The sequence below is a fragment of the Xiphophorus hellerii genome, chromosome 2 (assembly GCF_003331165.1).
Source record: "Xiphophorus hellerii strain 12219 chromosome 2, Xiphophorus_hellerii-4.1, whole genome shotgun sequence".
Classification (NCBI taxonomy): Eukaryota; Metazoa; Chordata; class Actinopteri; order Cyprinodontiformes; family Poeciliidae; genus Xiphophorus; species Xiphophorus hellerii.
This window is the reverse complement of record NC_045673.1, coordinates 22,943,120-22,966,954: the sequence shown is the minus strand read 5'-3', so window position 1 is coordinate 22,966,954 and position 23,835 is coordinate 22,943,120. Positions and strand designations below refer to the sequence as shown.

General features: G+C 40.9%; 1 protein-coding gene across 4 annotated transcripts in view; it reads right to left on the bottom strand.

Moving 5' to 3' along the window:
• Positions 1-1,008: 1,008 nt before the first annotated feature.
• The window catches only part of tmem117 (transmembrane protein 117), a 50,785-nt gene continuing 27,958 nt past the window's right edge, over positions 1,009-23,835 (bottom strand). For 2 of the 4 annotated variants that reach the window (XM_032548506.1, XM_032548514.1), the window contains exons 3-7: positions 16,823-16,922; positions 13,401-13,498; positions 11,347-11,506; positions 6,010-6,139; positions 1,009-4,536 (exon numbers count right to left, since the gene is read on the bottom strand). In XM_032548506.1, coding sequence (XP_032404397.1) covers positions 3,875-4,536; positions 6,010-6,139; positions 11,347-11,506; positions 13,401-13,498; positions 16,823-16,922 — 1,150 coding nt within the window. In that variant the 3' untranslated portion in view covers positions 1,009-3,874. The remainder of the gene's footprint in view (positions 4,537-6,009; positions 6,140-11,346; positions 11,507-13,400; positions 13,499-16,822; positions 16,923-23,835) is intronic. The other 2 variants (XM_032548490.1, XM_032548497.1) reach the window with 1 other exon arrangement.

Here is a 23,835-nt window from a genome sequence, read left to right as displayed (position 1 = left end):
GCTACCTTGAGGAATAATGCAGCTTGATAAATTCAATTGATAATGTTGGAGGCCCCCACTTTCAAAAGCACTGGAATAAGGCAGGGTGAAACGGGAATCATAAAGCAATGACAGAAAAATGAAATTAAAGTGTTATAATGGGTCAAATGAACTAAGTTTTATATATTTTGACACTGACTTGCTTTTCTATCAGCTAGATAAATTTGAGATGCTATATTTTGGTGTTGGTTTATTAGGAATCTTTATTATGAATCTTGACCCACCATAGTGTATATTAAAAAACATAACATGTAGCCATGTAAGGGTGCCAAATTTTAAATGGTACAAAAAAATAGCATTTTTCATACTTAAAAAGTTCTAACATGGCAGAAATCCATAAATAAGTCTAACCTGTCCATTTTAAGCAGACAGACTGCAAATATGAACTAATCCACAATATTGTAACAGTTTTTCTTTTTTTTTTTAAACTTTCAATCCACTAATTGGCTCTTGACTCCACATTCTTCTCGTAGCACCAGTTGGACGTTCCTCATCTTGACATCAGAAATCAGGAAGGTCTGCAGGGAATTCGGTTTCCATCGCTTCCGATCAAGTCGCTAACTCATTTGCACACAGAGCGCGCTCATAAACAAACCTCACCGGGGGAACAAAACACGCAACAGACTGAAATTGTTTCCTGCCGGCATAAATCAAACGGGCCTCGAGGAGGACTCGTTTTAATCTGAGGAGGGTGTTGTGTATACAGGTTACATATTCAAGTGTCCTTGTAAAGAGATAGCGCCATAATTTCTGGTGTCGCCCACATTAATTGGGTCAGCAGCTGCAAGGAGCTTGACCTGCGCTGTTGCTTGGCAACTATTAGTCGAGCGTATAGAGAAAATGTAAACCAGAACGGTTGTCTCCCCCACCCCCCTTTGCTGGAAATTACTTAACAAGAGTTGAAACCTTCCTGGAATCCCAAATGGAAGAAAAATGAAACCAGTCGGGACAATAGAGTATGTAAAAAAAAACAGAAAACGGTTGATTTATTGGCAGCACAGGATTGGACAGATATACAGCACAGCAAAAGCAAGGAAAGGTCCAGTTATTGAAGCAAAACACAAAGAAAGCAACAAATCAAGTAAGAACATCTGAAAAGTCCAGGGTTTCCCCGCCCAGCACTTTCCCCCCAGCTTCGCCTATTTTTTAGTTAAATGCTACAACGAGATTTGTGGCTTCTAATGTAAAAAAAAAAAAAAAAAAGAATTGCGGAATCAAGAGCTGCATAGCAATTATGCTAAATAAACTGACCTCTTCATAGAATGGCCTCTGTCAAGAACGAGCATCCACAGACACACAATGAGCTCAATTAAACACCAGATGTAATGAACTCCAGTATGGAGCACCTCACCAGTATATACTGTCATAGTACTCTGTGTAATAATCTTTCAGTTACAAAAAAACAAAAACATCTTATTACAAACAGAAATGAAGCACGTGTAACGTTAAACATCATCTAACTGGATGTACTAAATGAATACATTCAGTTAACGTAATACTTTTAAACCACTATTTACCTAATAAAACTAAATCATTGGCTGTTCTTTTTTTATTATTTGGGTGTGTTTAGCAAAAACACAAGTTTTTATTACTTTTTTGTTTGTTTGTTTGCTTGATTAAACACATTTTAAGCAGGGCTTTAAGCCATTGTGTGTATTTGGCCTTTTCTTTCCAAGAGAATCAAGTACATCTCTCGCAGGGTTAAAACAGCGGATTATCTGGAATCTTTGGTCTCAAAGTGCTTGCTGAAATGTTTTAACACACATGCAAAAAAAATATATATATATATATCTGTAACTCATTAATAATTTAATTCATATTTGCACTTTAAAGAAAAAAAATGTCTAAGGGCACATTTTTGGACCAACTCCCACAGATCTACATTACAAAGAAATAACGTAGGAGATGAAAATTCTGAAAAAGACTCCTTTAAAGCGACTATGAAGATAAATACTGCGGCTACAGAATGAGTTCAGAGCAGCAGAATGATGTGCCAACTGAATAATATTCAAAAATATATACCTGCAAAAACCTGCTTCCAAAACCTTCAAAGATTATTTAGACATAAAGAAGCCCTGAGCTTTAAAGAAAGAAGAAGAAGAAGAAGAAAAAAAGAGAGATACCCCTCCACTTCAATAGCATGTTTATGCCAAGGGCAAAACCAACCTCCCGACTCGGTTGATATTCAGAGAAAGGAGCAGGAGTCGCATTTGCAATCATCGAGCGGCTTGTTGCTTTGCTATTTCATCTCTGCTGATTGCATTTATTTTCTTCGAGCCTAATATCGAGTGAGGGGATATGAAAAGGTCATCAACGTAGATTGATGCTGATAATCGCGCCATTTCGACAAGAGACATACGTTTGAAACGGATTAAAAGCAACATAAGAGAATAAATTAAAAACGGCACAAGCTGAGGACCAAATGAGGTAACAATTGTTGGTTTGATATGAGGATATACAGCAGGGATCAGTCAAGCCGACCATAATTAGGACATCTTCCGTAGCAGTAGGCTGTTAGTATATAAACATATGAAATATCAAGGCACGATTGTAGCTGTAATACTGCTCCGGCTCTGAATTACAGAAGCAGAAACACTCCTCAGATATAGGCACCCATTAGTTTAACCATGACTAAGGTAAATTATGAAAATCCAAGCCAGCACCGTGTCAATTAAAAGTTTGCCGTCTGTTTTAAAAAGATCTGCTTCATATTAGGCTAGTTGCATCAGAACCGGTGCCAATATGGAGGCTTTTTCAGAGGATATCTTAGAAAAATATATCAAAACCACAGAACCTGCTCTCTTAATGTCACTTACCCGAGCACATGTACTCTGCATACTGCCTAGCAGAAGCATTCTTTGACTTGTATATTTATATATTTTTTTTACATTTTTACACAAATTTGTATGTGTCCTAATTGGATTTTATATGAAGACCAAAACAAAGTAAAGTATAACTATTAAGGGAAAAACTTAGGATTTGTTTTTTGCAAATAAAAGTTTTTGCATTTATATTCAGCCCCTTTATTCTAATAAAATCAAAAAAATCAGCTAGAGTTAATTAATAAACAACTACCATCAGTAAGACCAAAATTATGCCACAAATTACCTAGAAATGTCCACCTAAACAGGACAGGTCTAGTAAGGAGAGAAGCAGCAAGGAGAGGTTCAAAGGTCAAGTCAGAGTGATGATACGATGGCATTAGTTGTAAATTCTGGAGAGAGTTTATTTCACTGTTGAAATAAAGTAATAAAGAGCTTTGTTTACAGTAGGAGACTAAGCAAACGTGAAAGAAGAAGCTATTCTGATCATTTAAGATCAAAACTCCATTTTTGGACCACGTACAAAATGCTACATAACAACCCAAACCATACAGACTGGTCTACATCTGAATGGTTCGGATCAAAGCATATTCATGTGTCATAGCGACCTAGTCAAAGTCCAAGCTTAAATCCAATTGAGAATCAGTGGTAAGACGTGAAAGTTGATGTTCACAGACACTCTCCGTATTATCTGATTAAGCTCAAGTTATAATGAAAAGGAAAAAGAATTTTATATAAAATATTGACGCAGAGGGGCTAAATGCAAATGCAGGCAACAATTCCCAAATGATTGTTTGAAAAAGATTCTTAAAACCCTGTTTTACTCCTCATCTTTACACTATGTTTTATTGGTCTATCACATAAAACCCCAATGAACGTCACACAGCTTTGCTTATGTAACGTTTGTGTGTGTGTGGGTGTGTGTGATAAAGTTTAGCAGGTAAGAAAACCTGTAACAATCTGAAGTCTCGGTAAATTCTTTCTGCTTTGGCGCAGTCGGAAAGTTTATGCGTTCACGGCGAGAGTCTGCGGACGTCAAACGACACAACGGGCTCGTCTTGCGCCGCGTTGTCTATCACAATGCTCGGGTGAGTTTCCTGGGTGTCCATTGATATGGTCGAGTTCGTAGAAGGCGTCGCTCCGAAGTGCGGCCCGTCCACCGACAGGAGCATCGGCGTTCCCGACCGCTTCAGGCTATCGCTCATGGTCAGGTGCGTGTCCTCTGGGGTCGCTCCCATCTCCTTGCTGTACTCCGAAGGCGATTTCCTCTTTATCCTCTCGTACGCCTTGTCTTGGTTTTCTGTGAACGTCTCGCTCTCCTGAAAGCGTCCAAACAGCCAGACGAAGAAGCCGAAGAGGACAAACGCCGCCAGGCTCGGGATGAAGGCCAGGCACTTGATGTCCAAGCTGGCCCCGATGTAACGGCTGTGGAGGAACATGTCCCGCTCCACGTACGTCTTGTTGGTGCTCGGGTTGATGTTGGTGGAGCGCCACTCGTAGGTGAGCGTGCTGTGGTTGAAGTCTTTGAGCGTTTCTGGCTCTTCCACCGTGTAGATCTTTTCTCCTGGCCCAACGTACTGACCGTACTCGTAGGGCTTGTAGAAAATCTGGTTCTTCCACATGTTTAAGTCCAATATAAGCACAAGGAAGATGATACCATAGTTGAACCACTTACCTTAGGAGAGAGAGAGAGGCACATGATTAAGGGTTAGGGTTAAGGTTGGGAAGGGTTGGGGTTGTTGTCCAATAATAAATTAGAAAAGTAATTTTTCAGGGTGAAATTATCCAGATAAGTGCTAATAATTAGAGAATTTTCAAAATGAATTAATTTAATCAACAAAGTTGATTTGAATTAGAGTCAAAAATGTACATGGGGATGTAAAACTAGGTTCTCAATAAACCTGAGCCTTATTGGTTCCCAAATTCTTCTCAACCATTCTAACCAGTTTGCTCTGTTCAGTTGAAACTTGGTTAGATTTGGGAAAAGGACCCCAAAACGGTCAAAAGCGGTTTTGGAATGAATAAACCAGCCTATCATTAAGTCTCTGAATCGGCCTCGAGCTCAACACTATCGTAAGTAAGTATACCGACATTGCTTTAAAGCCGGGTCTCTGGCAGGAAATCAATGAACCTTCCAAACTCTGCCAAGAACATTCAGTCAGATCCCAGCCTGAGTATATTTGAGCCCATATGCATAATTTTAACACTGTCTTCATGAAACTCACCTTGAGTTCAAACGCTTGGTTTTTCAGTAACTGAAGTTGGCTGTTGTATGGTGATACCCTCCCCAAAACAAATTCAAATTAAGCTCACGCCAATGAAGACCTCGTGTAAAACTTCTGACCACTGCTGTCCGGGAATACGCCATCATACTTTCACCGTCACGCATCAGGACTTCCTCTTGCTTTGAATTCAGCTCATGCGCCGAGAAAGAGAAATCCATTTACAGGTGCTACTTACAAGATCGCTATATTACCATGAGACAGCCATCTCCTCAGGATGACTGATAGCAGGCACATGTCTCCCCAGGTATACATGACACCACTCCCTTCCCCCCAAAGATGTGATGCTAATAAGCTTTTAGTTAAACCAATCACGTCGTGGTGTAGCCACTTTCATCACGTTTAATGGCTATCCAATGCAACAGGGTTAACAACCTCTCGCAAAAATTACCGGGCGTTTTGAAAATGTAGCGATTAGCTTGGGAACATTTGCTTTTTTTTTTCTTCTTCTTTTTTTTCTCAGCTCTCTACGGAGAAAAAGGTGGGAGGGGAGGGCACAGTTTTAAAGGAAAAACCGTACTCGTTCGCAGAGTGCACTGGCGCACGTGAGGAATGATGAAAACAGAGCTGAAGCGTCTGTGGCACCTGCGTGACACATCAGCTACACATGCATTATAAATGGCTGCTGTGGTTTTAACAAACGAACCCTTCCCAACGGGGAGGGGAACAGGGAAACTGGAGCAGCCACGCCACGTTTTTACTCCCAATTTGTTACGAGAAAATGAAAGGCGCTTCTTCCTCATCGACTGAAATGATATCTTCCAGTTTCCCTGTCATGATTTTTGCCTCTTTGTAAGCTGGAGATCCTCCACACAGAACAATGACACAACCTTCTTCCTCTTAACAGCAGAGCTGCCCGAATGTACCTGTGATGTGAATGTGGTACTCCTCCTTAAAGATCCGCTTGCAGACAGGAAGCTTGACCTTCACATGTGTTGTTGACATGCCAGGTAAATTCATATCTAGGTCACCCATGAAGTGAGGAAACTCCCAGTCCTGTCAAAAAAAAACACACACACACAATCGACCATCAATTCAGTTAACTTCAACCAGATGCGGCGGCTCAGGCAGAAAAAAAAGAGAAAAGGAAAAGAAACGCATTCAAATGACAACATCAGCAGTGAAAAATGTCAACCGTGTATCATCCGTTATTGGACGCTGCACACTTCACTGAAAGTCTCTCATATTAGCTGATATTACGTCTCGGTGGAGTCTCTTCACACGCCGACTGAGGGTCAAACAAGGTGTCGGCCGCTGCGGCGCGGAGATCACACCGAGTGTTTACAGGCTGGTGGAGTGAATCGGCGTGCGCTGGGATTTCAACATGTCAAAATACATCAGCAGGCAGAACAAAGTGACATTTAGAAGCTGCCGATGCCCTGCGGTGTCACTAAGCTACTTCCCCCACCGCACCACGCCCCCCACCCGCAGTATGAAGCTGGAAACTACAAAAGAAGAGCTGCCACTGTTCGTACCGACACGATTCACAAGTAAAAGAAAGAAATCCCTCCCTGAATGTTTCAGATGGGGCAGCAGCCAGCAGTGGCTCAATATGGCGGAGCAGACTACTGTAAATGCCTCTGTTTGGAGTGGACACGCAGCACTAGGGCTGGACCATACGGCTGAACAACGCGTCGTGATAAAAACGTTTCATATCAGTCGATGCCAATAATAATTGATTACGTTTTTGTTGTTTTAAATGTCTGAAAAACTAATGACATGACCTTTTCTGTTTTATACACAGTTTTCACTCCACTACATTATGAGGCACAGTGGCAAAACCTTAAACTGTTGTTGCTGAGTAGCGGGTTGTTGCTAGGTAACCAAAGAGTGAGTGAGTTAGTTGGTGCCACCCACCTTGCTTAGCTGGCCAAGTGATTGAGAGGCTAAAGTCTTTCCTGTGCCTACATCCCCCAGAATGCTGTGCGGTTCTATAATCGTAGTTCAGTGAATTTCTGATAAGACGTATTATCTATTGATGTTAACCACATGTCTATTGCTATTGATTTATTGTACAGTCCCACACAGTATGTTGAATTAAAATCAGATATCTAAATATACTGTTTAAAAACAAACTAAGGATGAACTGACAGTCTTCACATCACCAAACAAATACCAATAGCCAAGGCCCTGCACCCCTTTCCCCCTGAAACACTTACACAAATAACAATAAACATCGGTTGTTAATATCAGCCCAATTTTACTGATAAATAATTACTGAAGTTAATGCAAATATGTATTGTGCATCCTTAAAAGGTTTCTAAAATCTTAACCACATTCTTATAGGATAAAGGTGAAAGTAGAATTTTTTAATGCCAAATTTTCTTCTCTTTCTCTTTGCATATTATATACAGTATATACTGTATATATATATATATATATATATATATATATATAATTATACTTAATCTAAACTAAACAGTCTGCCACAAATAAGTTTGTGTCATTGTTAATTGTATAAGAAACAAAATAATAATAAAAAAAATTAAAAGTAAAAAAACAAGGCAGACAGAAATTGCCTTGTTCTGTTATTTGAACAAAGTGTCTGAAAAATAATATAATGCATCTGAATCCTTTATGTGCTAATGATCAGAGAAGGGCTTTGTCGATATCTATGAAGTATATGGATATATACTTCATAGGTATCGGTTATAGGATTATAGGATATTAAAAACAATCTTCCTCCAACTAATGAATTTTTACAAAAAAAAATAAAAAAAACATCTAACATTGACGTACCACCATGTCCGCCTCCTGTGTAAACGTGCTTACACACCAGGTTCAGCTGAGGAAACAGCTGGGGAAGCACACAGAAACATACACAAACATTCAATTAAAAAAAAAAAAAAAAAGGTAAAACCCCGCCTGGAGCTAAATCCAGGCAGGACATTAATTACCCTGAGAACACCTCCATCCATTTTTCTCATGTAGATGAGAGATAAGCTCTGGCGCCGCTTCGACGTAGAGGTGGACAAAGCGGACGGCCGTGGCAGGTGAATTCCTATCGACGGGTACAACGACGGCGACGGCTGCTGGTGCGAGCGTCCCTTACTACCTCCCCCCCCCCACCAACCCCGTGATGGGGATAGCTGCTAGCTCACCTCGTAAATTACCGCAGTAAATGTACTTGCTGTACACTGTGCAGGAAATGAGAAGGGCTGGTTGTAAACAGATCGCTGCGAGTGGAGAGTGATGTACAGCTGAGGGCAGAGGACTAAAAACATCTCTGTGAGGGGTATTGCGTAAACTGAGCTAGTTTGTTGCATCTGCATAGTCACATTTGTTAAATTAATGTGGAAAAAACAAATCAAAGGGGGAAGTAATTAGCAGCCAGAGCAGCCCTTTTTAACAGAAATATATATTTTTTCAATAAAAGCAGCCTGAAACTCACTTTTAGAGCTGTATTAGAGATTAACATGGGAAATATACTGGTGACCTTGCGAGCTTTCTGTGGAGCGCTCCATTTGTAACACTCGGACACGTTCTCCCAAGAAACTGCTTCCTTCTTTAATTAGCACAACAAACAGACCAGGGACATATACTTAAGTAGCAACAAATTTTAGTCGGGCAGCATGGTGTGTCTAACGAGTCCATAGCAAATCTCTTCCCTAGGAGTTTGGATGTTCTGTTATGATTTATACACAGGATCATGTAATGGTTATACAGTGCCTTGTGAAACGATTCACACCTCCTAACAGTTTTACATTTGGTGATGTTGGAACCACAAACTTTAATGTATTTTATTGGGATTTAATGTGGCAGACCAACACAACGTAGCACATTGCTATGAATCAGAAGGGAAATGAAATTGTTTAAAAATCTAAATAAAAGTTATGTGCTGATAACCATAGATAAAATCCAATGCAATAAGTTGGCGACAAAAACGACCCAGTTTTGTCCACTTGTGAACTGGAGTCCGCTTGTGTTTCGTATAACCTCATAACAATCTAGATGCTATGAGAAAGCACACCTGATTGTCCAGGAGACTTGGTTCGATTGGGGGCCAAAATTGCAACATTTGGTAGATTTTCAGCTGGTGCGGTTTTCTTTCATATTGCACTGTGTCAAGCGAATCAAATCCTTTGAACACCCTCTTTACCCCCTTGGTTGTTGTGATGCTGCAACAAGAACCACTGAAGGAAATGACACGAAAGCCTCCGAAAGAGACACCGAGCTCAATTTCCTTCTTCACAAAATGTTAACAAAAACGGAGTAGTGTCAGCTTTCAGCAGTTGTAGGATTTCTATTTTGTTTTTGACAAAAGTCCATGAGCTATTTCTCTTCCTAGCACTAGACACGCACATTTTGTCTTTACCCAGAATGCTAAGCGCAATAGTCTGCTTCCTGCTTTGGAGCGGTCTCCGGTTTGCTTGGCATTCACACTGCATTCGAACCGCACCAGAGTTCACTTCAACCAAACTGAGACTTAGGTTTTCAGGCGGACAAGTATTCACTTCTTCCCACTTTCTAGGCAGACAAACTATAGTTTCATTATAGCTAACTAAAACAACCAGGTGTGAATTCACCCTTCGTTGTACACAGTTTTAGCCATTGCTAAAGAAAGACATGAAAAAAAAAAAGCATTCTCAACAAAAGGAAAGTTCCAAAAACCATGTTGGGGACAAAACAAAACGTCTGGAAGTTATTCATCTGTTCAGATTACACCAACATTTTGGTCCACATGCAGAAACGCTACGTCAGCTGGAAGACATGACACTGCAGATCACCCTGGACTATGGTACCATTTAACAGCCAGTGCTAGGGAATAAATAAAGAGGAAGTATCTTGTTAAAACCAGAAACCTTCATGTTATGATGAGACATAAAAATACATTCCTCTAACAGATTGCAACTGCTTAAAAAGAGAATTAAAGAAGCTCCCTCTGACTCTCCATCTTTTCACTCCATTTCTTCCAGAAGACACTCGTGAGGTGTTGCTGTTTTATTGTGATGACCTTTCTCATTTCAACAAGAACATATTTTTGTTTTATTGAGACATAAAACTCAATGAAAGTCATAATGAGATTTTAAACTCACGCATTACATGCCATTACAACAAGACACTTTCTAGTTTTAACACTATATACCGCATGTGTACTTGTTTAGCTCTGGGAGTTAAACGTTTAAACACTGGACACGCCGTTCCTAGGGTGAAACATGACAGTCGTAGCATCATGTTGGCAGATGTTTATTTCAGCAGGAAATAGAAAGCTGGTGAGAATGAAGAGAAAGAATTACGCCACTAAATACAAGGCAGGCAGAACTACCATGGAATGAGTTTATCTAAGCATACTCATGTCTTACAATGGCCCAGACATAAACCCAATTGTGAATTGTGTGCAAGACTAAAAAAAATGCTGCTGAGGTCCTTTTTACTCCGAGTTTGAGCCCCACAGAGAAGTGGGGAAAAAGTTTGCTCTCTTAAAGTTCAAAGCATTTAGAGACAAAACTCAAAGGACTTGCAGCTTTCACTGCAAAGTATTGACCCTGAAAAGAAAGAAAGAGAGGGAAAGAGAGAAATTCAAAAAAGAGAGAAAGAAGGAAATCATACAAAGACATGTATGATTTGTCATTCACTTTTCTTTTTTTTTTTTGGTATGGTCTCTCACATAAAAGTCCAATAAATACCCTGAAGTCCAATAAATACCCTGAAATCCAACATATTGAGGAGGTAAAAATTGGAAAAAATGTGACAAACTCAAAAAAGGTACAACTACTTTTGCGAGGCACTGTGTCTGTTTGCCATGAAAGAGCGCTTCACTCTCAAGGTGTCTTCAGTACAAAAGCATTCGTGGCTTTTTTTAAGAGGTCCAGTCAAAACCGCATTCATATTTACGAGATGGTGACATAAACGGAGAACACGGGAGAATATAATAAAACGGCACCAAAAAAAACAAAACAAATTGTGACTCATGAGCATTCAGGAACATAAACTATGCTCAGACGTGTTGGATCAGGTGTGGGGAAATCAGAATGGAAGGACTGAAAGGAGAGAAGGAGAGGAGAAAAAGAAAGATTTGTGACCATGCCAGCTGAGAGTGATCAAACACTTTCTCTTTTCCAGAGCTATGTGCTGCAGAGCTCCGTTGATGAATAAGGAAAAATGGGAACTGGCAAGACGGGTAGTGGACTGAGCCAAGAGACGTCCATGTCCTACCCCCCCTCTCTCTTCTTTTTTTAATTGGCCACAAGGGAGCATTCTACCTGCATAACAATGAGAAGGTCAAAGACCAAGATGAAGGAGGCAAGGAAGGCTCTGGAGATCTCGTCGCTGGGCAGGAAGCCGCGGTTGAGGTTGTCCCAGCTGATCCAGTCGGTGCTGATGACCAGGACCACCACCGAGGTCAAAGAGATGAGCACTGTCCTGCAGGGAAGTGAAGAAAAGTTAGTGTGAAGGGAGGGAAGGTAGTAAAAAAAAAAAAAAGGAAAAGAAACGTTTGGCAAAGAGAGACAGAAGGGAGAGATCTGTGAATGGAACAACGAGAGTCTTGGGGTGCATTCATACCAGCCTTGTTTCGTCTGCTTTAATTGGACTCTAGTTTGTTTTCCTGGAAAGTCTGTTTCAAGTGTCAATGCAGGATGGAACTCTGCTGCAAAGCAAACTGTTGTCCACCTATAAACCTGGGTATCGGCTCGAATGAAGTGAATTCTGGTGAGATCACTCCAAAAGCAGGAAGAGGACTATAGCGCAGGGCATTCTGGGTAAATACAACCAAAACCAACATGTCTAACGCCACAAGGCATAGCGTCAGATATATGCTACACCCGCTAGTATCTGACGCTACTCCATCTTTGTTTGCATTTTGTGAAGAAGGCTCATGTCTTTTTCTGAGGTTTTCGTGTCGTCCTCTTCTGCAGTTCTTGTTGCAGCGCCACCACAGGTGACGGGGGTGAACAGGTTTTTCAATCAGTTTGTTTCTTTCACACAGTGCAGTGAGGAAGCATACCGAACCAGTTGAAGGCGTAACAATTTTGGTCCCAAATCAAACCGACCCACCATCAGGTGTCAAAACACCCTTAGAAGACGATGTGAATAAACAGAAAAGTCTGTATATGCCAAAATAATGTAAATCTGAACTCAACTGCACCCCAATTTCCATGCATTTACATGTTTAACACAGCACCGCTCGTAGCGATTGCTGTGTTTTCTTGCATAAGTCAGCTCCATATTCACTGTTTTGCTGGAAAACATCTTCATTTATGTGAAGAGAGACACACTCTCCTTGTATTATTCTCCACTGGATATTTTCCCTCAATGTCACCCGACCATTATAGTGCTGCTGTGTGCATTTTCGCGCCGCACGACGGCTGGTTGCCCTGCAGACACAGGCTGCCAGCTCGTATCCCATTTCAGCAGAGTGGGGGAGATACGTTTTAGGAGGAGGTTTTAATATTCCACAGTGGGATTCTTGCTCTCGGAGTGGCCAACCTTTTGGCAGCCGTTGTCGGCCAGCCGCCGCAGGGTATCGACGAGATCCGTCCCGCAGAGCATTTATCAATCACATTTCAAGCTCTGAATCCCAAACGATGGCCTCGTCAAATCCAGCCATCGATTGTGACAGCGCGAGCCGGGGCCGCCCGTCAATAAAAGCGAGGAAAGTCGCAGAAGAATTTGTCTGCTTGGATTTCAAATCGTCGAGTGAATCGATTCGACGGAAGGAAATATTGGCGATTGCGGCCAAACTCTCTTTGATATGTCTGCATACTTGGCGCCGAGCGTGCATGTCAAAGTTATTCAGTTTCCCCACTTGTCCTTCAATCACTCTGTGACCCGAGAATGAACCGATGGCGAGCACGTTCAGATGTCATATCTGACTGACGGCGATCACGGCGAGTGAATTAGCACCTCTGGGACTATGCAGCCGGCGGTTGCATACTTATAAGCAGAAATCGGACCTACTAATCTATCCCATAATGGGCATATCAGACACGGTTTGCTGCATTTGTTTACAGTTTATTTCAGGGTCACAGCTTGTGGTAGGGCTAAGTAAAAGACAGGTTTGTGGCACACCCAGCAACCTTGCACCGTCCATCGATTTTCACCCTGTTCCTCTAATTAAAGGTGCTGACACTGAATGAGGGCAGATTAACACGGATATTCACTGCACGCAACCCTGAGACGGGCTGCTGAGACCATAAGACATGCGCACACACATCTTTGCAAAGCATCACGCCACATGCAAACACATTTGGTTTCACCAAAGACAAAGAAATGCATGCCATACGGAGCCTTGTCGGGGAAAAAAAAAGAAACATACCAGAAGAGGACGATTCGATTGTTGCCTCGTTTCCAGAACCTTCTTGCAGCTTTGCCCCAATCTGGGTAGTGTTGATCCTGAAGCATCATATCTGTCACCTGAAGTGAATGAACAAAAATTCAAAAAGGCAATATCATAAGAAGGGTAAGAAATCATTTAGCAACTTTGTAAGGCATTTTTTATAGACCAATATTATCCAGGCCTGCTTATTTTTATTTTTAAAAACACAACTTACTTTTCTATGAGTAACGATTTTAGCAATTCCCACCAGAGGATTAAAGTGAAAAAGGGCAAGCAACTTCAACCATTTTATTTTAAAGTGCATGGAGCCACTGTTTGCTTTTGGATGATACACTTAACCGCATTAGCCGGTGAAAGCAGAGTGAAAGCAGGTCTTAAAATGTTTTTCTTAACCTCACCAGTTTAACCTGACAGCACAAAGGCAAAACACAACAAAATCCATTTAACGAAAGCTGCAACACAGCTAAAAAAAATCCACGAAGCAACAACAAAAACAACAACAAAAGCCATAAAGCAACATGAATAGCCATACCACAACAAAAAGCACAACGCAGCATTCACAAAAAGTCGGAACACAACAACAAAATTCATTTAGCAATGAAAGCCGCAACACAACTACAAAATGCACACAGCAACAACAAAAACAACAACAAAAGCCAAAAAGCAACATGAATAGCCACACCACAACAAAAAGCACAACGCAGCATTCACAAAAAGTCGGAACACAACAACAAAATTCATTTAGCAATGAAAGCCGCAACACAACTACAAAATGCACACAGCATCAACAAAATCCACAATGCAACAAAACCAACAAAAGTCAACGGAACAGCAAAATCCACAAACAACAGGTCTCAACTTAACAAACGCCAGAACACAAGTCACAGCACAACAAAAAACACAACATAACAGCAAAAAGCTGCAATGTAACTACTTTTCATTCAACAACATGCAAGAATGAGCATGTTTTTCCACATTTGGGACTCCATACCTGGGAGTTGCACTTTGTGCTCCCACTTTCACACTGTTTTGACGTATTGACATAACTTCCTATGTCCAGCCGCCTCTCGCCCGTTCACAGCTGGACGTAGGCACCAGCGCCCCTCCCAACCCCAACGGGACAAGGGTGTAAAAAAATCAATGGATGAATGGAACATAACAAAAATGTTGCTTTAGCAGAACTTCCCTTGTGGCTTCTGCTGTTTTGTTGTGGCTTTGCATTTGCATTTCTTTGATCCTTCTGGGGCACCATATTTAACAGCATAAAAGGACTTATATTACAAACACCAACATCTGTAATTAACACCGTCGGTCCAGGTTTCAGGTCAAGCAGCTCTATTGCATAGTGGCTCCCCCATGTTGTCTGTACATGAAATTACTTTGCCCAAACTAATTCCATTTTGGACCCTTAAAACTGTAGCGTTTAAACGTTTTGCCAAAAATTATGAAGTTTAAAACATTCTTAAATAGAATGGCAGGAAACTTTTTATTGTGAAATTGCAAACTTTTGCCTGCTTATCAATAAACTAAACAAACAGTGATTTAATGAGAGAGAGAAGTAATTTTTTAAAGTAAAAAAGTATGCTATGTCCTAATCCTTTAGGGTTGATTGTTTTCTATATTCTGGGACTAAAAAATATACTTTTAGTTTCTTCTAAGATAGAAGAAAGGGGTTTGACTTGTTCTTTTGACTCTTTAGGATATGAAAGAGTATGATTAAAAGTCACAAATAACTTTGAACAACCTCCCAATGACAGATATTGTTTACTGGAGTTACTATATGAACGACAGCTGACGGCATCAGTTTATGAGCAGATGGACGAAAATCCTTTAAATCATAAGATATTTTTATTGGGTGGAGAGTTGTCTCAGGATGCTTTTAATGCACAAATCAACATTATTCTTTCTGCAGAGCTGCACCAGTCAAGGTCAATTCAATAAAGCGCCTCACAGCAGATTGTAAAGCTCGTGCTGGAGGAAAAGATTTCAACCAGGGAAATGGGAGGTGATTCTCGCTCTTCTTTCACTCTAGGAGTGAGCGTACTCTGCTCTGTGGAGGAAACGAAGAGGTGTTGTTCAGAGTGCTTCATTGAGTTAATAAAATTAATAATAATTTAAAAAAAACACTTGGTGAATAATTTCTGGCGTCAGCACTTTTGTCGTTGCATAAGATTTTCTCCGTCGCACAAAGCTGTGCATCCGTAATCACCTTCCTCTTCCATTTCGCCCTTCTTCCCCTTTCACCCGTTTCCTCCTTCCTACTCCAACACTTTCTCTCCCTCTAAAGTATGTACCTTGGAATACTAATGCGACGGGTGAGGGAGGTTGGCAGGTTGTCTCGGCTGTGAACCCCACTCCTCCCAGCAGAGGAGGCCCACTCCCGCTGGAGCTCCTCTCCTCTTTCATGTTGAATAATGAACAGAGGTGCGTTCCTCCTGCAATGTGCCCCGTCCCTCTATTGTTTTCCCTGACCCCCCCCCACCCCTCTCAAATCTTTGAGATCCTCTGGGGAGTCACAGCCTGGACTAAATTACTGCGGAATGCTGTTCAGATGTAGCGGGTACATCCGACCGTGTTTCTGTTCATTAGCAGTTATCAAGGCGTTCCAAGCCCCACCCGCCAAGTCCGACCATTAATAAAAACATCTTAATACGATCTTGGATCTGTTATTACGAAGAGAACAGAAAATTTACAAAGATGTTAAAATTTTTTTTTTTTTTGGGAGGAGGGGGGCGGGGGTCATAGACTTAAAGGCCAAAGTTTGATTTACTGAAATTAGGGTTTGTGGTGTTGCTAACTGTCGCGAGCACCTTACCTGTGGCAGGAAATTTCATCAAAGTGAGCTCAAAGAAAGTCTGATTCTGGAACTATGTTGTGTTTTAATTTATATTGGAAAGCAAAAGGCGCCATACCATAAAACTCAAAAACGAGGCCCGCTGATGTTAAAATTTAAAATGTTAATTTTTAATTGGACGACGTATCTGTACAAAACCTGGGTTTAGATTCAATTTGACTCCTTCACAGCTGTTTATGTGCACAACTAACAGTTCATATTTCAATTAAATAGTACACAAACGGGGCTGAGGAACACAGCCACCCACAATTTCATTTGTGGTCCATAATCACAAACACACGGTTTTCACATTGTTACATCCATCTTTACAGTACTGTCACTGACAAATGACAGGTGCACCTAAATAAGAAAGCCTGCCAGTGAAACCAGGCAAAAAGTTAATCTGGAGCCCTGGTAGAGCTGGTGAAAATGTTGATCAGGACAAAATAAGGTCACTCCGGATCACAAAAACCATTCGGGTTATCCCCACTTACCAATTCAATCCTGTAAGTAATTGGAATGATTGTTTAGGTTTTGAGTCCCGTAAGCCTAATAACTCCATTCTTACCATCCAGGCTGTCACAAAATCTCCCATCCACGTCCCCACTGCAGCAATCTTCATAAAGCTCTCATTCCTGATGCCCATATATTCTGTAACCATGTGAGGCCTGCGAGCACAAAAGAAGAAGAGACTTAGTCAGGACATAATGAATGCTGCGTATTCTTTGGAGCGTAGAAGAAGAGAAGAAGATGAAGAAGAAGGTAAGAGCACTGTCACGGAAAATGAGAACAAGAAAAATTGTTCTCTGCCTCTAAGTATCATGATGCCGGTCATGATGGTCAATCAATATAAACCTAATCCTGAAGAAAACAATGAGTGCTGGCTCTGCCTCGCACAAAGCCCCCAGGATTGTAAGCAATTTACCTCAATGCGGAGGAATTTGTGCTATATTTCTACTCTCGTTTGCTTCTGCGGCCTTTGGCAAATTATTCATTTGTTTGCCGTATTTGTCTCGTGTCTGGTTTATTTTAGATCAACGAGAAGTTAGCGTCCGCCGCCGCACATGCAAACCCCCATTAGAGAAAACAACCTCCCGCGGCGTGGCGTCCGATAGGCAAACGACACGCTTTCTTCGGAGACCCAGCTACTCCTTCAGGTCTGTGCGGCTGGAGAAGATGAGCCGCTTTTTGTTCAGTCTCGCAAACCCACCCACCCAACGCACACATCCCATGCTACATCACTCCATTTTCTCCAGGTAATAGCTCAGGAGGGAGGGAAAGTGGGTCAGTCGCCTTTTCTATATGGAACTTGCCAGGGAGAGGAGAGGAAGAGGAGGGATGTGCGGAGGGACGTGGGGGGGGGCGACGAGCCCTGTTTGATCTTCTGGCAGCTAGTGTCTTAGAAGCTGAAGGAGAACAGGTGGGCGCCAGCCTAATAAACCCCCCAAACCCACCCTGCTCCTCCCGCCGCCCCAGCAGGTCACACTCGCGAATATAATAGATGACGATGGATGGAAGCTCGGGCCGTGCTTTCAAGAGGTCATATTTGAAGTCAATGGTTCCATTCATCTTTGTTTTTCGAGGTCATTTTGTGGCCGCGAGCGAACACTGAAATGATTCCTCATTGCACTCAAAGCTTTGGCAAAAATCTTGGCTACAATCAGAGCTTATTTCCAGAACTTATGCTTCCACATGATGGTTCTTCCCCCCCATTTTATTCCTGGTTTGTTGTTTTCTTACTCAGTTGCTGGAACACAGTGGAGACTACATATATTCACTGATGGAGTGGAATTAATTAATTTTTATTATTATTATTAATGCCAGTAGTGCATTATGCAAGTGGCACAGGCAGAATAGAGTTATTATAACCACATTCTGGCAAGCTGTTCTCACCTGAAATGTGGAGAAAATCTCCTCAGCAAGTATAAATCTTGTTTCATCGCACAAGGCATACACTGCACTGACCAACCTGTTGATGTTTGTCACATTATGACAAATGTATCGTGTTAATGTGATATACTGTTTTTTTTTTTGGATTTTATGTATTTCAAACAAGTTTTCAAAAACAAGAAAGCAAGCAATCAATAGAAGTGCATGTGTATGAGTTTCCAAAAATAATTAGCTTACCACTATTTTTCAGTTTGAAAAGGAGTAGGAAAAAGTGAACACACATTGTTTTTTTTAATTGATGGACCCAAACAAAGAAGTGTGGGGTTGTGAGGTAGGTGGAATTTAGCTGAACAAATCTGACCAAGTTTACCACAGCATGATGCTGTCACCTTCCACCACAAAAAGTAGTTCTAAATGTAGGTCAAAAAGTTCAATGTTGGTCTCATGACTGAACTTTTTGAGGCTAATTAGCAAACTGCAAATTAGCCTCTAATGGTTTTCTTTGCTCCTCGTCTCTCAACCATGACCTGCAGAATTCAATGAAAGGCAAGAAGATAAAAAAGTCAGATAGAATTTTAATTTTCTCTCAACAACAAATGTCACATAAAAGTAAAAAAAAAGAAAAAAAGATTGAAATTCAAGTTTTGTTTTGTTTCCTTTCTCCTCATGGAACATTTTTTCTGGAAGAGGAGTATTAAAAAATTGTGATGTGCGAAATTTAATCAACCAACAGAGTGGAAAAGGAAAACAAATGCACATTACAAATGTTTATTCATACCAAGTACAGAATGTAAACATGTATAAGGCACTAAATCCATTACGTTTTTAATCGAGGCTCATGGATTTTCAAATCATGACACCGCGTCATGATCTGAAATGTTTTGAGCATATAATCATCCAATACTCAAAACATCCCTAAAGTTCACCTCAAAACATGGGGGGGGAGAAATCTTCTCCTCCGAAAACATAAGTCAAGTGTCATTTCCGCAGCACACGTCTAAGCGTATTTGACAGGATCTTATCGACCAAAATGTGCAGCCCTGCAGGTGACGCATAGCCTCGGTTAAGCCAGCAAATAAAAACGGCCTTGATTGGAATGGCGATTTATATCTGCATTAAGTCGGTTAGACACACAGTGGGTTGGCTCCGCTCCAGTTTCCAAGGAGATCCCGTTGGGAGTCATTTACCCGCAGCACAATTCTAATCGATACTTTTGAAAATGCTGTCTGGCACCACACGCGATGCCTTTAAATCTTAAAAAAAATAAATAAATACCCCGCTGCCCTTCTCGCATATTTAATTGACCAAATGTTACTCCAACAGTCAGAGAGGGGTTTTAATATCGTCTCCCCCTCTGCTTTTCAGAGCACCTATGATGAGTTTGAGGAACGGGGGGTGGAGGGGCCTCTTCGTACCGCATGATCAGAGGCAGAGCACTTCTGAGTTATTCATGCCGACTGAAAATTTAATGGCCTTTAGAGCTGGATGACCTAATGAGAGATTTCGGTGTCATGAAACATCAGTACAGTAGCACCATGAATAATCAGCTCTAAATGGTTCCCGTGGCTTAATCTCGGAGTCGGTTGCTATGCGGGGGCCAGCGCGGCCGACTCGGGCGGCTCTGACCCCTCGGAGGAATTTTATCAGGTCTCCCACACTTGTTCGGACATTATGTTCAAGGACGCTCGATGCCTTTGTGTCTCGTCCTGTTCCGTCATAAAAGTGAGGACTGACACGATGCAAGAGGACGTGGAGCTACGGAGTTTAGAAAGTGACCTCCGTCGGATTAGAACTGAAGCGCTTTGATTTTTTTTAGAATATTACAAAAAAAAAAAAAGATTTAATGCATTTTAGATTAGCTTGGTTGGAAGCGACACAGCTGAAACTGTGATGTGATTAATTCATCTCAGAAAGTTTTAAAAGATGTACTTCTTGATTTGCTTTGTTTTCATACTATTCATAAAATATTAACATTTGAATACAACACAAAATATTTCGAGAAATAATAATGGTCTTACCCCTTACACGATTTTTTTTATTAAATGAATTTTAACATTACATTGTTAAAATCTGCAAACCCTTTTTTCCCCTCCTTTTGTTCAGTTTTATCTACTCAATTTTGTTGAAGATAAAGGATTTCAAATTTAATGCTAAGAGAGCTTTCAATGCTCTGAGTCATAAAATTGCCTTATTATATAAATATATATTTATAGATTTTTTCCCCCCCCCCCACAGTCTCTTTGGGCATATGTGGCATCCCAGCTTTTATAAACCTGTTTTCTCTGTCACAGACTTGCAGTGATTTAGTGACTGTAGCGACTGAGTGACCTCCTCTGCCCTGTAAAAAGCTGAACTCATTCAGAACATTAAATTGCGACCTTGGCTGGCTCCACATTGAAATGCATTGCCTGTCTCTTTCCTGTGCACTACGGTACCTAACACAGCAAGAATTTTACAACAGTGCTTACCAGGAAACATAAAGCTGCCAATAAAGACCTTTTTTAATATCGCTTTGCCATCTCTAAAGATGACTTAAAGGCCGATAGCTCCATTTCCCACCCCAGAATCAACCAAATAAGTTATTAGAACTACTGCTGATTAAGTACATCACTCCTAAATTTCTCCAGGCGGTTTTATATACAACATTATATCAAGCCCTTCCTTTTCCACTGTCGTCGTGAGTTTAAAAGCCTCTATGCAGCATTCACAACATAAAATCTTTTGTTATATAGAGAATTTCACAAAGGATGCAAAGCATTCGGATGAATTAATTCCACCAAAAAATTTGCTGCCAAGTTGCTGACCTGCTTTTTTCCTGACGCTAATAGTATTCGGACGTTTTGAGGTTGGAAGGCCTCCCTAGCATCACTTCAATCCTAAGATCTCTTCTCTGATTAATAAGCTGTCTGAAGTGGTGTCTACTATTTCAACTATTTTTATTGTGTAACGCTTTGTGATTTTGTGTCTGTGAAAAGTGCTTTATAAGTAAACTTTACTTACTTGCTAGAGTTTAAATGAGAAAATATTAATTGTCCCTTTTGTGTTTGGCCCCTGGTGGCAAGCACCATAAGGTGCTGACTGCAGCATTGTTTAATCATGGCGGTGCATCAAGACAGTGCTTGATAGCACAAGTGTAAGTGAAATAGAGTTATTCAGATTCATCTTTAAATCCTTCTGAGTAACTGAGAGGACAAACAGTAGCAATGTGCCGCCATCTGAAACTGAAGCGTCGTTCTCAGGGCACTAGTGTCGATACACCAGCGATCGTGATGCAGCGCAGGATTATGGGGAGGTTGACCGAAGCAGAGAAGCATGTGGTCGTTATACAGTATATACGTATATATATATATATATATATATATATATATATATATATATATATATATATATATATATGTGGGGGGGGGTGTTTGTGTGTGTGTGTGTGGGGGGGGGTGTACGTGTGTGTGTGTGTAAATATTGGTTCCATAACAGCGATATTCATTTTGGATATCAGCTCCAATTTTCACATCTGTGAATCCCTACATCAGACCAGGGATTTTTTTTTTTTTGGATCAAAATCGGTTGTCCAACTCTAGCGAGGCGGTGTGAGCTGCAGCCTCAGTCCTAGCTGACCCCGGTGTGGTCTTATGGTGCTGTAGCACATCTACTTCAAGGTTTGACACGTTGTGCACTCGGAGAAGGCATCCTGCGGTTTCCCCGGCTATTTGTGTTATGCTTTATTTTGAACTGCGGGCTGAAACCGGAATGAGGTGGAGAGGGAAAGGAAACGTTTCAATGACAAGTTGTTACATTTTCTGGCATAATGTATGCAATGGTGTGAAGGTACAGTTTGGGGGGCATGCTGAAAGTATTTCTAAAATCTGTGGAACAGCATACCCGTCTCGGTCCGAGTCGGACAGGTTCTGGCGCTTCGGTTTTTCCACTTACCCCGAAGGTCACTCTGTGTTCTGGTGCAATTAATTTTGTTCTCTAGGTTTACAAGGTTTCTGTTAGTTCATCTTTTAGTTATTCAGTGGGTGTCTTGCTTCTCGCCTTCTTACTGTAGTCCTCGTCAGAAACTAAATGTCCTCAGGTACCCTTGTTTTTCCTCTTTCCCATTTCACCACCTGCTCCCCGTTTCCCAGCCAGTCCGCCAGCTTGCACTCAAAATCAATCCTCTCCTTGGGTCTCATGGTTATTTCTCACATCCACTTGTTTACCTGATTATATCGAACCCGGCAGCATGTGCACGTCATCAAAAGCACGTCAGTCTCTATATTATCTTCACTTACATGTGAAATGCATCGATTCCCAACGTCCAGAGTTTAGCTTAGATTTTTAGTTTTGGATTCGAGTTGATACCGGTTTCCGCAAATTACGATTTGAAAACTATAATAACCAGAGTGCAAAGATTTCAAGAGTTTTTGGCCTTCGTGACGCAAGCGTTCAATATTTATTGACCCACAGAAAGTACAGCGTCGTCTTAAAAAGCTTTTTACACCTTTTGTGCTTCCTTTGAGTTCATCTTTTAAGCGCTTCACTGATATTGAAAAGCTACTTTTGAGTGTTTATGCTTGTTAGCACTTAGGTATTTACTGACTGGAAAAAAAAAATGGAATGCCTCAGACTGACCAGTCAGGTTGGAAATTGGTCAAATCTACTTTTGTAGGTGTTTTCTCTGTTCATCTCTGCTCCTGTGTTGTTTTCTAGCTCCCAACACTCTGGACCTGGTAATGCATTTTCAACTTTCTTGCTCTTGAATAGCAAGAAAACGACCTCTAATCTATCTGTCCAACTACAGTTTGCTTGTACAGATGCTCATATCTGCAGCAAAATCCCGCACAGGCAATTAATTCTTGCTTTTAAAAAAAATACTTTACTTAAAGCTTTTAACATGACATCACTTGTGCCGTGGACAACAGCACGCGAAAACAGACACCACCAAAGGAGAAAAAAGAAAACAGCAAAAGGGGAAGGCAGAGGCTGCTAGAGGATGCTGACTTTATAAAGTTAGATTAGAGGAAACAGGATGGTTTAAAAATCCAAGTAGAACAAGTAAAAAGACAAACAAAAAAGCTGAAATTCTTAATTTTTAGTTTTTAACAGCACAGAAGAAATAATAATGAGCCGAATGATAATCGAATGTCGAATGTTATCTGTATTAATGTTGCAATGGTATTTAAAAGCTGTTGCCAAACCTAGGATTTTGGTGACAGAGCACTTTAAATACACTTTCAGGGTTTGTGAAGCCGTTTTTGGTGGGGTAAGAAAAAAGGGTTCAGAAATACTAAGAACATTTTGTGCAGGTGTGTGATTATTTCCTGTGACTTTAGCAGGTGTGTGGTCAGATGAGGAGAAACCATAACACACGCTAAAAGGAACAGAAACCAAAGTGATCGCTGCTAATCTACCCACAGGTGAACAGTTGAGATCATTATGATTTTGTTGTAAGTTACACACTTAAGTAACCCCAAATCAGTTAGATATATCATATCAGCATATATCTATATCAGGCGTGAATATATAGAGCAATAAAAGTCCATTCAGCTGGCCAAATACAATACTTGGCCAGCTTAAACACTTCAACTTACCTAATATTGCATTCCAAGCTCTCCTTTGTGATTGTGATATTCTATGCAATATTATTGTGATGGCAATTCCAATACAGCACTGCCTATTGTCCAGCTCTGTTACTCACTCAAACCTATA